General features: G+C 32.6%; 1 protein-coding gene across 5 annotated transcripts in view; it reads right to left on the bottom strand.

Annotated features, from left to right (window-relative positions):
• The window catches only part of LOC106478284 (kelch-like protein 8), a 70,517-nt gene that overhangs the window by 42,723 nt on the left and 12,358 nt on the right, over nt 1-15,436 (bottom strand). For 2 of the 5 annotated variants that reach the window (XM_022381866.1, XM_022381867.1), the window contains exons 2-4: nt 10,378-10,508; nt 4,906-5,732; nt 3,401-3,668 (exon numbers count right to left, since the gene is read on the bottom strand). In XM_022381866.1, coding sequence (XP_022237574.1) covers nt 3,401-3,668; nt 4,906-5,520 — 883 coding nt within the window. In that variant the 5' untranslated portion in view covers nt 5,521-5,732; nt 10,378-10,508. Of the gene's footprint in view, nt 1-3,400; nt 3,669-4,905; nt 5,733-10,047; nt 10,084-10,377; nt 10,519-15,436 lie in introns of those variants that run through there. The other 3 variants (XM_022381865.1, XM_022381868.1, XM_013938814.2) reach the window with 3 other exon arrangements.

The following is a 15,436-nucleotide window of genomic DNA, read 5'->3' as shown; positions in this document are numbered from 1 at the left end:
TCAATCATACAGATAACTTACTGTGTATATTAGTGAACACATCAGTTCATCAGATAAACTACTATGTATATTAGTGAACACATCAATTCATCAGATAACTTACTGTGTATGTTATTGAACACATCAGTTCTACCAGATAACTTACTGTGTATGTTAGTGAACACATCAGTTCATCAGATAATCTACTGTGTATGTTAATGAACACGTCAATTCATCAGATAACTTACTGTGTATATTAGTGAACACGTCAATTCATCAGATAACCTACTGTATGTGTTGGTAAACATGTCAATGATATTTGATGTTAGAAGAACCAATTTCAGCTATATGTATAGTACAGCATAAAAAGTATAGAATGTATACGAAAAAGAATATCATATCATGTCACATGATGATGATAGAAGGGAAGTGTAATAACTGGAATAGTAATAAGTTTTTTCCTTCTATAACTAGTATAGCCAGATCTTTATTCAGGTGTATTCACAAACAATATTTTTCTAAATTTCCATGCAATTTAGGCATGTAATTAATCTCATTCATGTTGACCAGATGACTCAAAGTTATAAGCATGTGCTAATCTTTTTACACAGGTAAAGGCTACATACTCCAACCTTGGCTTAAGTTTCAAGCTAGCATGTGTGTGTTTCTGTATGGACTTCTTTGAAGCAGCTTATTCAAACAGGCAATACAGAAACCTGTAAACTTGGCACAGCTTACAGTTGTGTAGAGAATGTTACCTGAGAACTTGTGGACTACCTGATTTTTTGTTTCATTAGAGTATTTAAGTGAAGTATTTCTATAGTTTTGTTTCTTGCTCTTCATTTCTCTTGTTTTGTAATCCTCAACCCTAACAGCCAAACAATACAAAAGAAGCCCAGCAAATTTCAGTAACAGAACACTACATTTACTTAATAAAAAAATTATGCTTAAAACTACACTTGTGCTTGTTTGCTTTCTACTACTGTCCATTTTCATTTCATTCTTCATCAACAGCCCTGATGCTGTGTTTTGTAAGAGCTTTTGGCTTTTCTGCTGGATATCAATGTATCTAAATGCTGTAGACTAGTTAAAAAGAAATATTTTGGTGTGATGACCAGGATCTGTTATTGCATAGTTTATTTAAAATGTGCTTCTTTTTCTGTTGACTCTCTGGTACAGTAACACTTGTAAATTGTACTATCATAAAAGGTGACTTTCTGAGTCCACATAAAATTTATGGTGGAGATGAGGAAGCTGTGGTGATAATGACATTTGAGGACTTGGACTGAGAAGATGACAAGGCCTAGGAAAGCCAATCTTCTGGACATAGTGCTTCCGTCAGACATGGTGAGAGCATAGTTGTTATTCCTGATCCATCCTCAGGACCAAGAAGTTGAAGGGTGCCTTGCTGGGCAATCCCTGGTGCTCCTAATTCAACCTCATATGGTTACACCCCATATGCAGGAGCACAGAACAGTAAAGAATGATCATGATGACAGTACTTGCCAAAGCTACAGGTTGACAAATCATTTAGTCCCTTGGATTTTCTCTAGTCTAGCATTTTGTTTTTATTTTGTGGTTAGCCTGTCACAAACATACTTCAGTTGCTTATTTGGGAAGCTTATGCTCATACTCTATGTGAGCTCTTTGGAAACTTTGTGTTGTACGGTTCTTGTTTTTTGTTTTTAAGAACTCCTTGAAATACCACAAAGGATAATGATCTGTTCCTTCAAGTTATTGTTTTTGCAATGGATCTCCTTTTAAATTTTCATTTCCAATCTTTGAACTTCATAAGCCCTTGTTATCTTTCAAATGGTTATGGCCAAATTTCTGGCATCCTTCTTTATAGGAACATGCCAAGAAGAATTAGGAATCTGTCTGTTAAGGTTCTCTAATAACAGATTTCTTATAGCTTCTGAATGTATGTACTTTTAAATGAGAGGAAGTGAGTTAACTTTAACAGAGTTGAAACTAGAGAGACTTAATCTGGTTATGTCTCATCTCCAATACTTCTAGTCCAAAATCAGCTCTGAATGCTGTATACATGTATGAGAGAAATTGACCAGCTAGTTTTTTTTTGTACAGATGAGAGCTATATGATGCATTACATGGATATGATTAAATTCAGGTGGGGTACAATATCAGGATAAGAGGGTTGGCTTCAAACCAGTTCTTACAGTTATGGTTTCAACTAAACCTAGGTTTAGTATGTGCTAAGTACTGTAAAAACTCTTGAAATCAGAATCCCTATTATCAAGGTTTAGATTGGATTTTAGGGTACTATCAATCCTCTGCTTTCTACTCTTGAGCGATATTCTTTCTTACATATGGCAGGTACTCAAATTTTTGGCACTACTTACATTTTTTTTCTTCTTTGTTGGGATCTCAGTTCTGTAGAAATACACAAGGACTGAACTTTTACTACTGTAGCTAGGCAGTAACTGCACCATGACTGGGACCCTGAAGATGTCTCTTTCTGTTCAGCTTTTTTCTGAATCCTTCTTAGAATATGTAGAGATCTTTAAGCTTAACATGGGTCTTCACTGAGAGAGCATTTTTTAAAGACCTTTTTACACTTGTTTGGCAGTGACTTGATTCTTTTTAGTATAAACTTTTAATCCCTATATACAAGCAAGCAAACTATCACATTCAAAAGCCTTTGTTTATCCTACTTTGGTCAGCTACAGTTGTAACCTGACTAATGCTTTCTGTTAACATATTACACATTTCTGGAGATAGGACCCTTGGAAAGCCTACATGACAAACTCTCTGCAAACTTCTGCTCCTTCAGAATTCTTTCCATCTATACACATTGTGTTAGATACAAGAAACAAACACATCTGAAACAACTATATTATCAAAATTAATTGTTAATGTCCACACATTTGTTCCTTGATTTTGTTATTTTGGTAGACAGTATGAATGCTTTGCCTATGTTTTTATCAATCCTAGTTTATAGAGGGACCTAGGTGCTTGTATTAAGTTTACTTCCACTAAATCTCACTTCCAAAGTGAATAGAATAATATACATAAGTATAGTTCCACTTTTCTTCTCAGGACACATGTACTTGGTATCTTTCTATGGATATATAGTCATTTTATTTATACATTTAAAAAAAAACATGGTTATTTATATTTTGCTATTCACATATCTGCTTTTGCTATACAAATGTAGTTTCCCAAACTATTAGAAAAATCAGCACATAAGAAAAGGTAATTCTTGTTGTATATAAAAAATTTAATCCTCAAAGCATTTTGTTTTATTACTGAAATATTCTTTTATTAGAGCTTGAAAGGTAATGGCAAGTGCAGTATTTAAGCACATTTGTTATAACTTCCTAAGAACACTTACCACTTACTCATTAAAAAACAAGAACAACCAAAAAAAAAAAAACATTAAAAAGAATAAACTTGTACTAACCAGCATAACTTTTTCTTGGTCTTATTTTTTCTTCAAGTGAAGACCGCAGCTCAAGAAAAAGATTGGCTTGCCAAAGTTGGTAATCTCTAGCCTCATCCAGCAAATCCCGACATTCTAGGCTACGACGGATGAGTTCCTCATTTTCTACCATTGTTAGTAAGTATTCCAGTGGAAGAAGTGGCAGTTTGACTTTTGACAAAAGACCAGGAAGAAGATCTTTTCGTTGATCTGGCTTATGTTTTATCCATTTCATCACTGATTCATAAACCTTCAGAGATGTGTAAATTAAACGGGTCTCAATATACAAATTACACAAACAGAAATAGGTATTAATGTAATAGTGAGGTTAAAAATATAAAAAAATAATTAAATTTAAATAAAATACCAGGCTAACATATTTTGAAAATAATGAATCCACTTTCTAAAGCATTTCAAACCTATCACATATATTTATGTACAGCACTGTTATGATTCTCAGGAATAAATATTAAGTTTTAGAAGTAATTATCATGATTTTTTTTATTTCTAAGCAAAAGACACAAAAGTGAATGAATAGAAAACATTTTTTAGGCCTTGATTCTTCTGCAATCTTGTGTACAGCTCCTAATGTGTGAACTTAGTCAACCATTCACACATACAATAAGTTTTATTTGAATCCATATTGTATATTTTTGCCCAATTCAATACAAGAATTATGACAGTAAATATTCATTCATACAAAATATTTAACTTACTTTACAAAATTATGCATATTGTTTTTATTGCTATTCATATTATATATATTTTTTCAACACACATTTGTTGTAATAATTATGAAATTTCTTCTCAATGCTTTGGAGATATTAACACCATGTTACACCTAAGGCTGCATTTCCTCGAACAGAAGAAAAATACCTAAAATCCATAATAAAAACACATTTTTCCCACCTCTTATTTGGTAAACACAAAATTATGCCCATAATGTGGAAATTCAGTACTTGTGATAAAAAAGGTTTTCAGAAATATATATTATGTGTTACATTATATTATGCAGAATCTCAGCTTCTGCCTACCTTGCCATCACCTACATGGTGTACACATAGTTAATATTGTATTTCATTTTTACAAAAGTCTTTTTTATTATTACACTGCAGTTTTACTACATAATTCAACTAACCAAGCAACTGAATCTGAACTATATATATAGGAACTTTGGCTTTATTAGAAATATGAGTTTCTAAGACATCAGATAAAGGTTAACTAATAGCAGACTATCATCTCCTGAAACAAATTTGTTAAGAATTGATTTTTGTTTTAAAAGTGTATTTGGATCAAGAGCAAGGCTATTTGGTGACGAACACATTACCTACTAGTAACTTATGTTATTAGTTTTTTGACTCAAGAAGTATGTTGATTTTGAAATAAAAAAAATCACAGATCCATAATTATGACACAGAGAATGAGCAACTGATGATAAGCTTCTTAAATTGTAAAAATATCTAGGGAAAAAACACAAAAACACACACCTGTATCTCATCTTCCACCTGCAAATCAGGTGATGAAATAAGGTCCTGCAAATGACTACCTCCAATCAAAAGAAATTCACTACTCAAAGAAACTTTCAGAAAATGTTTGGCTGTATATTTGTCTGCATAGTACACAAGAACTTGATGACCATGTTGTTCTGCAAACTGATGAATTTCAAGACAATTTGTTGGGTGTAAATGATCTCGCATAAAGTCACCACATACTTGGGCCAGCATATCCAGTTGTAATACTGATGCTGCATGGAATATAGACTGAGCATTTTCAACACTGAGTTCAACTTTACCCGTGTATGCAAACTGAATAAGCAGTTCCATTGCACTCTCATCAATGTCTTTTATGTTAATTATTTTTTGTTTACTTTCTGCTAAAGGAGAAGTAAACATGGCACAGAAGTAGGGACTGCAGCAAGCCAAAATCACTTTGTGGCATTTGATTGATTTTCCACCTACTCGAATCTCAACATCACACAGGGTTTCCTTTGTTAAAAATTCATTAAGTTTTTGAAATGACCTGTAAAAAACTTCTTTTGCTTCATAAACAAGGGAAGAGCTCGGTTCTTCAAGCAGTTGATCTCCCATTTTAGATAAAGTCATGACAATTAGAAGTAAAACCCTAGGAAATGAGGAAACCCCTTCCTCAATAACAGTTATTTAGCAATTACATATGGAATTTCCATTGTTTTCTTGATGTCTACACAAAAACACTGCTCACATTAACATCTTATAGAATAACATCCTGGATTGAAACAAGTGTTCCATTTTATCATAATGGTCTGGTAACATTACATGAAGATTTGTTTTCAAACCTGCAAAAAATTCAAAATACATCAGAAACTTTTCAATTTTTACGTATCCATTATTGCAAGGAAATGGTCAAATGAATAAAAACTTTCTATCATCATAAAACATTATTAGAAACAAATAATTTTAGATTTTTTGGATAATAATTGAAAAAAGAAAATTCTGAGTGAGAAATACATCCACAGGCTTGGAAAGACCAAAAGAATTATGGTGGAAAATACTTAAGCCCATATTTAAAATTTTTAAAAAGCCAGAAAGCAATGCTTGTGGAATACAGTATCTACTTAGAAAAATGAGAAAATAGCAGTGGTGTTGTCAAAACAGACTAAAAAAATCAGCTCTGAAATGAGAACATGCCTTCTGAAGAGCTTACAATTCTAGAAAATTGAGAGCCAGTACTTCTACGTAGCTTTAAGAACGTGATGTGATGCTCAAATATGATGGCACATTTAATAGCTAGAAGAATCTCTATGAAGAACTGTAGGATTCAAGACTTCAGGAAAAAAAAAGAATCCTGTTATCCAAGTGGTCACTAAATATCCATCATTGATTTCATAGAAACCACTGGAGGGTCTTCTTATGAATCAGCATCTTCAGTGCAGTAAGACTCTTCAAGGCAAGAATAAAATGATCCCATTATTTCAAAGGAGATTCCTGAGAGAAGACTCAAGTATTCTATAAGTTGCTTTAACATTAGCTATCTCTGATATGATTACTTTTGCTTTTCTACATGCACAAGTGAAAAGTAATTCCAAAACTGTGATGACTTGTAAAACATTGAGTTACCCCTTTAAAATATGTAAGAGCTCAAACAAAACCAAAAAAAGAGACGAATGGATTAGGTTTATACAAAACTGTCAGAAAACTTTAATAAGGAACTTCCCTGAGACCACATTAATCGAACATGAAGAAAAACATCTGCTATGTCTATATTTAACATCCAGATACTTATAAAGAAGGACTGTTGGTATAACCCAAAATCCTTTCTTATTCAAACAGGGCAAAGGCAAACACTAATTCAGACTAGACATATCTATCACCAGTCTTGATGTTCTCATGTTTCAGAACAGGAAGTAGGAAAGAATGGAAATCTGTAAGGTTCAAAATTTTTTTGGACTACTTATTATCATTAATTTCTAATCAAAGCCAGCTACCTTGAATCAGAAGTAAAAATTAAACCAATGAAAATGAACACAGGTAATTTAATATACTGTTTTATTTATAATGATAAGAATGCAATGATTCTTCAGTTTAATACCCTTGCTATTAGCAGTATTTTTGACCAAATAAATTACATATCTAAAGAGCCAAAATATTACAATTAAATCAGTCAAATGGAGGTAGAAAGGGGGAAAAGAAACCACAGCAAAAAAAATGAATGAAAGAGCAAAAACTTTTTTTACATGAATAAACAAGTAAAAAAAAGCATGACAAAGCAGCAACAAAGTTCTTGACAAAAACACTGTATACAAAACTGTAATGAGCAAGATAGTGTATGCCCAAAACTTTGGAAGGCTTAATTTTTTTAAGGTGCACTTTTAGAAATACAAAAACAATTCAGGACAATTAGTTTGTAAAAGCATAAACAATTAAATTAATGCAACATGAACATCATATAAAATGTAAGAATAACAAAGTACCTGTTTGGTCCACCTGGGTCATCCCATCCATTAAACTAAACTTTAAATAAAAATCAAATTTTCAGACAGCCCTTATCATTCAAGTCTTTTCTTAAATTCCCTTAAATTTATTGCATCCACCACATCTAAATGCAATCCATTCCAAAATCAAACCACCCTTTTAACAAAATAAAACTATCTCAGCTGAAGATGACTCTTATCCTACCAATTTATATTTGTCTCTTAGTTCTACCAATCTCACTATTGAATATGAAAAAAAAAGATAATACATAAATAATCTTAATCCACTTAACAATCTTAAACACCTCCATCGCCTCTTCTTATCTTAACCTGTCCTCATATGACAACCTTTCCATTCTAGGTGTCATTTTAATAGCTTTCATCTGAACCCTTTCCAACAACTCGGTGTCCTTCATAAGACTAAACAAAATACTCCAAATGTAGCCTAAACAGTGAACTACACAATAAATTACAGACTTTTTTTTACTTATATTCAATAGTTCTCTAGGTACAACCTAAAATCATATCTGCCATGATATTAGTAATGACACACTGTTTGGATGGCTTAAAAGACTGATCAGCCAGAACACCAAGATCTTTTTCTTTCATAATACTGTTTGGGTAAATTATGGAGAAACATAAAGGGCCAAATGTTATATCATCATTAGCAAATGTTATAGGTTAAAATTTAGTAAACAAAGAAAACAAGCACATCAATATTACAATTTGATAGCTTATTGTTGAAAAAAGTACCTGCAGGAATGATCATATATCATTAGCAGCACTAGAACTCATCTAAATAAATGTAAAGACTGCTTTGATTGTGAGAATTTTAGAAAATGCTTTTCAGTCTGATGCAGATTTTTATAAAATGTTAGCTTCAGAATTTTGATGTTATTCCAGTCAGTAGATATGCATTTAAGTTCCCTTAAACTAATTACAAGATTTATTGCAATATAAACTACATATTTTATTAGTTATATATTTATCTATCAACACTGGAACTTTTGTTTTATCTTGTAGGTTTCATGTAGTTTTATGTTTAAGAGGAACGTTAAGACATGTTTTAATCAAGCAAGTATATTTTAATGTTTTCCAGTGTTAGCATTATGCTATTCTTTATGCTCTCCAAGAGGCAGGAGAAAACCTACAGAATGAAACTGAACATTTAGGAGAAGTTTCATTGCTCCATATTCTATTATACTTTATGCTTACTTATGTAATGATTACCAACCCTGAAAGGATGCATGAACTACAAGGAAGGAAGCATCCCATGATATTTCCCATAATGCCTCAAATGAAAAAAAAAACTGTTCCACCTTTCACCCTCCCCGTCTTAAGAGAACATATTATAATAGAGTAAAGCTTGGTGATTGATATAGCATAGAAAACTGGTTTACTAGATGTTAATATTTATTACATACAAAAATTGTTATTACAAAATCAGCATCCTGCTCTGAATCACATGAGTAGACAATGCAATGAGATTTGTGAGGCTACTATTTGAGATAGTCCCACATAAGAGTGTTTTTGTTAAAACCTTAAGGAAATTTTTTATCAACTAATTGTCAAATTTCATTGCTGATTTAATCACACTTTTTTTCACTGGTTGAATACTTAAGAAATTCTTGATTGCTAAAACTAAACATTCTCCTAATGACTCATGTCTGCATTCAGGCTTTAAATAGCACTGGTGATCAAATTATAAAGAAAAAAAGCTATCCAATTCACTGATATATTTTCTGGTAACCCTTATAATAAAAAACAATGAAATTAATTACAGTACTTCAAGTTACCATTCTTAAGAACTCTGAAAAATAAAGGGAAAGCTCAATATTTGTTAATGAACTATGTTCAATTTTGAAATAGATAACTGCAATTATCCATACTATTCAAAAACTTTGTAGATACAATGTTACTTGTTACTTTGTTATTGGCATGTATCATTTGTACAATGTTATTATCAATTAGTGTCCTATCCCATTAGATGGGTATCTGGAACTTTCACTGTCAAATACACACATTATTTTTGTGTCAGCAACATGTATATACAATACTCTTTGTAGAAAGTTTACTAACCCTTTCAAGAAATTTATTAACACAATATATTGTAAGTGCAATCATTTTCTCTCCTTATTGCATCTGTAACAAAATTGCACTTCACTGTGATTATATTATACAATAAAATTAGGCTTTTTAAAATTTGAAGTTAAGTGTAATTTAAATAAAGCAACCATTCAATAATCCAGAAAAATAACACCTTCTTGTAGTTGTACATGTATTTATTACTGCTACTACTTTAATAATCACTATCTCATCCCTTGAGTTTATTGCTTTCAGTAATCTCTGGATAATTAACATTTTAAGTTAAAAACTTGTCAAAATTAGAAATACAGCTATTAACTTGCAATCAGAAAAGTAAAATTGAATTTGAACTTGTATATATATTCAAATTACTCACTTGGTTAACAGCATAACTTTTAGTTTTATACTTTTTGCTATTGTCTTGATGTTGAATAGGTAAGTCACAAAAAATTCAACAGGAAAAATACTATATTCCAAATGGAGTGTGTACTACTACTATGATTGACTAACGTTAGAACATAGGCTACACTTCATTGCAGCATAACTTGCACTTGCTAATAGTAATACTACTAATAATATATGATACTAATGTTACCGTTTTGAGGTCTAACTCTAAGGAGAAGCATAACGAAGTCCTTTCATGTTCAAAGTTTACTATTTCTGAAAACAGAACCATCGCACTTTAAAATACAACTTTTTTTCTCCCTACAATCTTACACCTACCCTACGCTGATGGAAACCATGCTGTGTCACTGTAATTTTGCAATGACCGGCAAAACTGGCTAGCATATTAACAAAATAGTACTACTACTAGTAACACTTGTAGTTGTAGTTATACGTATATTATATGTAGCCTTGTACTTGTAGGATAATTAACAGTTAACTTTTTCTCAAACAAAAACAAAATAAACAAAGACAACATTACCAAACTGCATTTTCTTCCCTTCATTCAGTCTTACTCTTAACTTGAACTTGATGTGAACAACTTGAACTTGAAGTTAAAGGCAAGGATGTTGAATTCCGATTCGTTTGGAAAAGATCGAACTTATCTGTAACCTAAAGTTTTCTTTTGAATTTTGTGATGTTAAAATATAAATAAAAGTTAAAACTTAATGTTGACATAATTCTATCTTAGAAAGAGTATATTACATCTTAAAATCATAAAGATATGAATTCACCGAAACTCTATACACATATCGAGAATCACCGAGGTAAAAAATAAAGTTTTACACCATGCTTTAAACATTCTATTTTTATCACACCATTCTATATTTTTAAACTTCTATACTCCGGCAGGTGAGAACAGACAGCCCTAATGAAAAGATGCAACATTGCCCTCTGCTTTTTGTTTTTACACTTACTGTAAATTCTAGATAGCTATAAAATATCAAATCGTTTTAAAATATTTACTGGTATAAGTTGCAAGCAAAAATCTAGTATTATGTTGTTGTTTTTTGGAAAAATAAGCTTGTAAAAAACACCTCAGCATTTTTCTTTTTTAGGGAGAATAGCCATATAGCTAGAAATGTGGACTATGCAATAACGATCATAGTATTATAACCTTTGATGCTTTTATTGAAACTCGGCCCAGTTGAGTTAGTAGCGGTAGTTCCCCTATTTGTATTTGTTTATTTATTGTTCATCACAACAGTACCTTATAGGCTACCTGTTCTCTGCCCACCGTGGGTATCGAATCCTGATTTTAACGTTATAAGCACTCAGGCTTACTGAGCCACTGCGGAGCCACTATTTAGGTAAAAACAACTAGGAACTGTAAGAGATTATCAAATATAAATATTAATTTTCATGGGAAACTATTAATGAAGCTGAGAATATTTTTATCAATTAATCGAACAAGTCGGATAGAGACCTATTCCTTCCATAGTCTTGCGTTCCAACCAAAAGTTAGTTCATAAAAGAAAGACTAGAAGAATTAGATTATCTAAATTCTAAACCAACAGTTCTCAAATTTTATTGCATTGTGTTCCCCGTCTTATGGAAAAATATTACTACAAGACCCCACTTCCCTATTGCAGAATTGCAAGTATTGATAAATGAAACATATATCACAAGGTAGTATCAGCAAAACTATAAACCGGGTTTCAATATCCGTGTTGGCAGAGCACAGATAGCCCATTGTGTAGCTTTGTGCTTAATTAGAAACAAACAAACAAACAGCAAAACCAGTATTATGGCAATCAAAATTAATGTATTCTTTTTACAAATTACGCATTTATTCGAGCTTCCCCTTGAAAGGCACTTGCGATTAATTTGTGTTCACAACCAACAGTTCGAAAACCGTTGATCTAACCATTATATGTCAAAAGCAGTACCTGGCGAACTGCTGGACCGATTGTCTTCAAACCTGACATGTGCCCTTAGGAACCCAAGGGAGTGATATAGGGGACAGAGTTGGGATTTAACTTTCTTTATGTTTCCACTGGGGGCACTATGTTTTTCCTGTGCGTTGAATTGGTACGTCAGCTAGTTCATAAATAAATAAAAACAATCTTATAGTAATTTGAGATTTACTGTTAAAATGGAGGATCCTAAGATTTAAAAAAATAACTTAATAATGTTATGAGATTACGAAAGCCTCTTAGCTAAAAACACAAAATACAACTATAAGTGTGTTCGTGTTTACATTAACTGCAAAAAGAGCTAAGGATAGCTGCCAAATTGAAAATCAGTACGAAACTTAGTTACATATTTAATTCAGAAATTACTGTTTGTTTGATAATAAATAAAGTAATTTTCTTGACTCGTAACGACAATAATCAGGTCTTGCAATTACTGAGTTAGATATGTCTTTGGCTTGGTCTTTAATGACATAATTTCTAATCCAAGATACTAGATGATTTTTTTCTAGATAAACAAAAAGTATAGCTGTTGCACTAGTATAGTTTTATATCGTTAAATTATATACCATTAAATAGTGTTTTCAATTAATAATAGTTTTTGATCGAAATGTTTTTATCTTTTTAAAACATATAATATACATATAGGTTGAATATTATTATCACTCAAGGAACTTTCGTTTCAAATTAGTTACTTTCGAGCACACTAATGAAAATATCGAAACCCAATTTTGAAGTATAGTTTTTCTTTTATTTTCTGGAGATTCAATAATGTAACTACCCCTTTCTTAATGTACATAACAAGAAATCCGAGGTAGTTATTTGTTTTTGTTTGAAATCATATATAGAAAATTTTGCTTGAATTGTTACCATAAGATTTTGTGAAATAATGTTATTTATGCCTCAATTATTGTTGCGTATGTTGTATCCTAGCTAGTCTGAAAAGCCTTGGTATTGCCCGAAAGGCCTCGTCGTGTTGGATGTAGCACATATAACGTAGTTGACTTATTATTACGCACTATTCTATACTTTCACTCGAAAGTTCTTTTTAATACGTACTGTATACTGTATCTGAATGAGTTAGAGGTCTGATATTTACGATATTGGTAGCTAGATAGAGCTAAAGTCGTGCACCAAATGTTTGTTTTGCTAATTTTATTTTATAACTTTCCTGTTCCACGTAGGTAGTAATGGCAAAAAAAAAAAGCTTTCAAAACTGACTATGACCACTCAACGTAGTATGGCATGATAGTAAATTTTTTGTAGAAACTAAGATTCAAAGCTCCAGAAACAGCTCAATAGAAGCAGCCATTTGATTTAGCTCATTACATGTTAAAACAAGAGAAAATATTGTAATCATATTAATATTTTCCAATTGGTGCAGAGCTTTTTGTGTTCATGGTGACCATTATCCCAAAGTATATATTCAAATACATTGGTTAGCAGTCTCGTCACAAATAAATGCAATTACTGGTCATGGGTTTGTTTGTAATTAAGCACAAAGCTACACAATGAGCTATCTGTGCTCTGCCCGATTCCCGAGTTCTAGCGCAGACATACCTCTGTGCTACTGGGGGGGTGGGGTGTGGGGGATAGGGGGGTGGGGGGCTATTCATGTTAAAAGTCCAAAATAATATTAATACAATATATTGAATAATTAAGGGTTTTCACTTCAGTTGCTGGGGTCGCCTTATTTGGTAAATGATGTGTGACATACGATAAAAATATATATTTATAAACGAAGTTTAATGGTCAAGAAACTAACACACTCTAGATCGTGAGGCTTATACCCTAAAAATACTTTGGAGCGTATCATTGTATACTAACCAACAAACAAAGTTTTAGGCCTTTTAACATATTCTAATTATAATGTATTAGGTTTAACTAGTTAACAAGTATTTATCGTGCACAATAAAGTAGAAATAATGTAAACAAAAAGTTTGTATATCAGGTCCAAAAAAAAAATTACGGCATGATCTCATTGCTTAGGCTCTAACTTAAATTTGTATTTACTACACAATTACTACAAATTTAACAACTAAACCCTTTATATTCGCACTTATTTGTGTTAGTATTTTAAGCACAAAGCTACACAATGGGCCATCTATGCTCTGCCTACCGCAGGTATCGAAACCCGATTCACAGTGTTGTAAGTCCGCAGACATACCGCTGTGCCACTGGGGGATCTGCACTTATACCGACTATAACAGCAAATAATTCCCTCTAGCACAATATGTGCATGTGTTTAGATTGAAATTATCAAGTTTAAACCTACTTGAAAGTAGCATAAAATTAGAATTACGAAGTTAAGTTATTTTAAAACTGTTTTGGAACCTCAACGCGTTGTTACAGTTCATTTCGTCACGTCCAATCCTGTTCTATCTGACACACGTGCATTTTAACAATGGCTCTTTAGCGTAGTGTCTATTCCAAAAGGCTTTGTAATAAAACTGTAATGCCAAAAACACAACACTCCTTCCTGCCGGCTTTCCTTAATCCACCTAGTGTACGAGAACGATGGTTTTCTAGCGCCCACTTCAACAGTCCAGTTTCCCAATGGTTCAGCGGTAAGTTTACGGATTTATAACGCTAAAATCCGGAACTCGCTTCCCCCTCAGTGAACAGGGTGCAGGTAGCCCATTGTGTAGATTTGCGTAAAACAAAACAACAACAACAAAAAAAGAAACAAAGCAATGGTCTGATTGTACAGAAATCCATAGACGACTTAACCCGTTTTATTCTCTAGTTGCTTGAGATATGCAACGGTTGAACGGGAGATATGACTGGAAACGTTATCTCGGTGAACCCATACCCTGTCGGCCTCGTTTTCATTATGTTGTATACATTTTCCTGGAGCACGTGGACGTCTTTTGCCAATAATCTTTGTGTTTATGGATTTTCATCAGTTACAAGACGCTGCATTTTTTTTTACTATTGCTGGTGTACGACTTTATTCAGATCCCTTCCTGGGTGGTCCTCGTGTTCCATGTTGATCCACATTCTTTTGTTTTCCAATGCCAGTAAGTACAAGGGATATCACCATCTTAGAAATTCTCAATCCTCGTTTAGAAAACATTTTTATGAACTGAGTGTATGAACGTTTTACGTCAGAAAGTATTGGTACATACCCTTTTCAAAAATGATAACTTTTCGGTGGCATATGCCAAGCAATGTTAAAATGTAGTTCTGATATATTCCTTTCCACCAAGACTTTATATAGGCTGTGGTTGTCACGAGGCTTACTGATTTGCAAAATCGTTTAATATAACTTACTCAATCCTTTCTAAATGGCATTATGTTTAATTACATCTGGGTCAAGCGTGGCTCAGTAGTTAGCATGCCAGACTATGGATCTAAATGTACATTATCTGTGTTCATTTACTACAAAAATTTACTACTTCGCATTTGAGGCCATGGGTACGTTATATCGATGAAGTAAAATCCCATTATTTGGTTGGACAAAAGTAGCCCAAGAGTTAATGGTGGGTGCTGTTGACAAGCTGCCTTCTCTCTAGTTTATCAGTTTAAAATTAGGAACGGTTAGTACAAGACAAACCTTGAGTAGCTTTATGGGAATATCCGAAGACAAACAAACAAGCAATGATATCTAATTTATTCCATCAATAA

This window comes from Limulus polyphemus, unplaced genomic scaffold (assembly GCF_000517525.1).
Source record: "Limulus polyphemus unplaced genomic scaffold, Limulus_polyphemus-2.1.2 Scaffold196, whole genome shotgun sequence".
Lineage (NCBI taxonomy): Eukaryota > Metazoa > Arthropoda > Merostomata > Xiphosura > Limulidae > Limulus > Limulus polyphemus.
The sequence above is the reverse complement of the archived record's forward strand: the minus strand, read 5'-3'. Positions and strand labels throughout refer to the sequence as shown.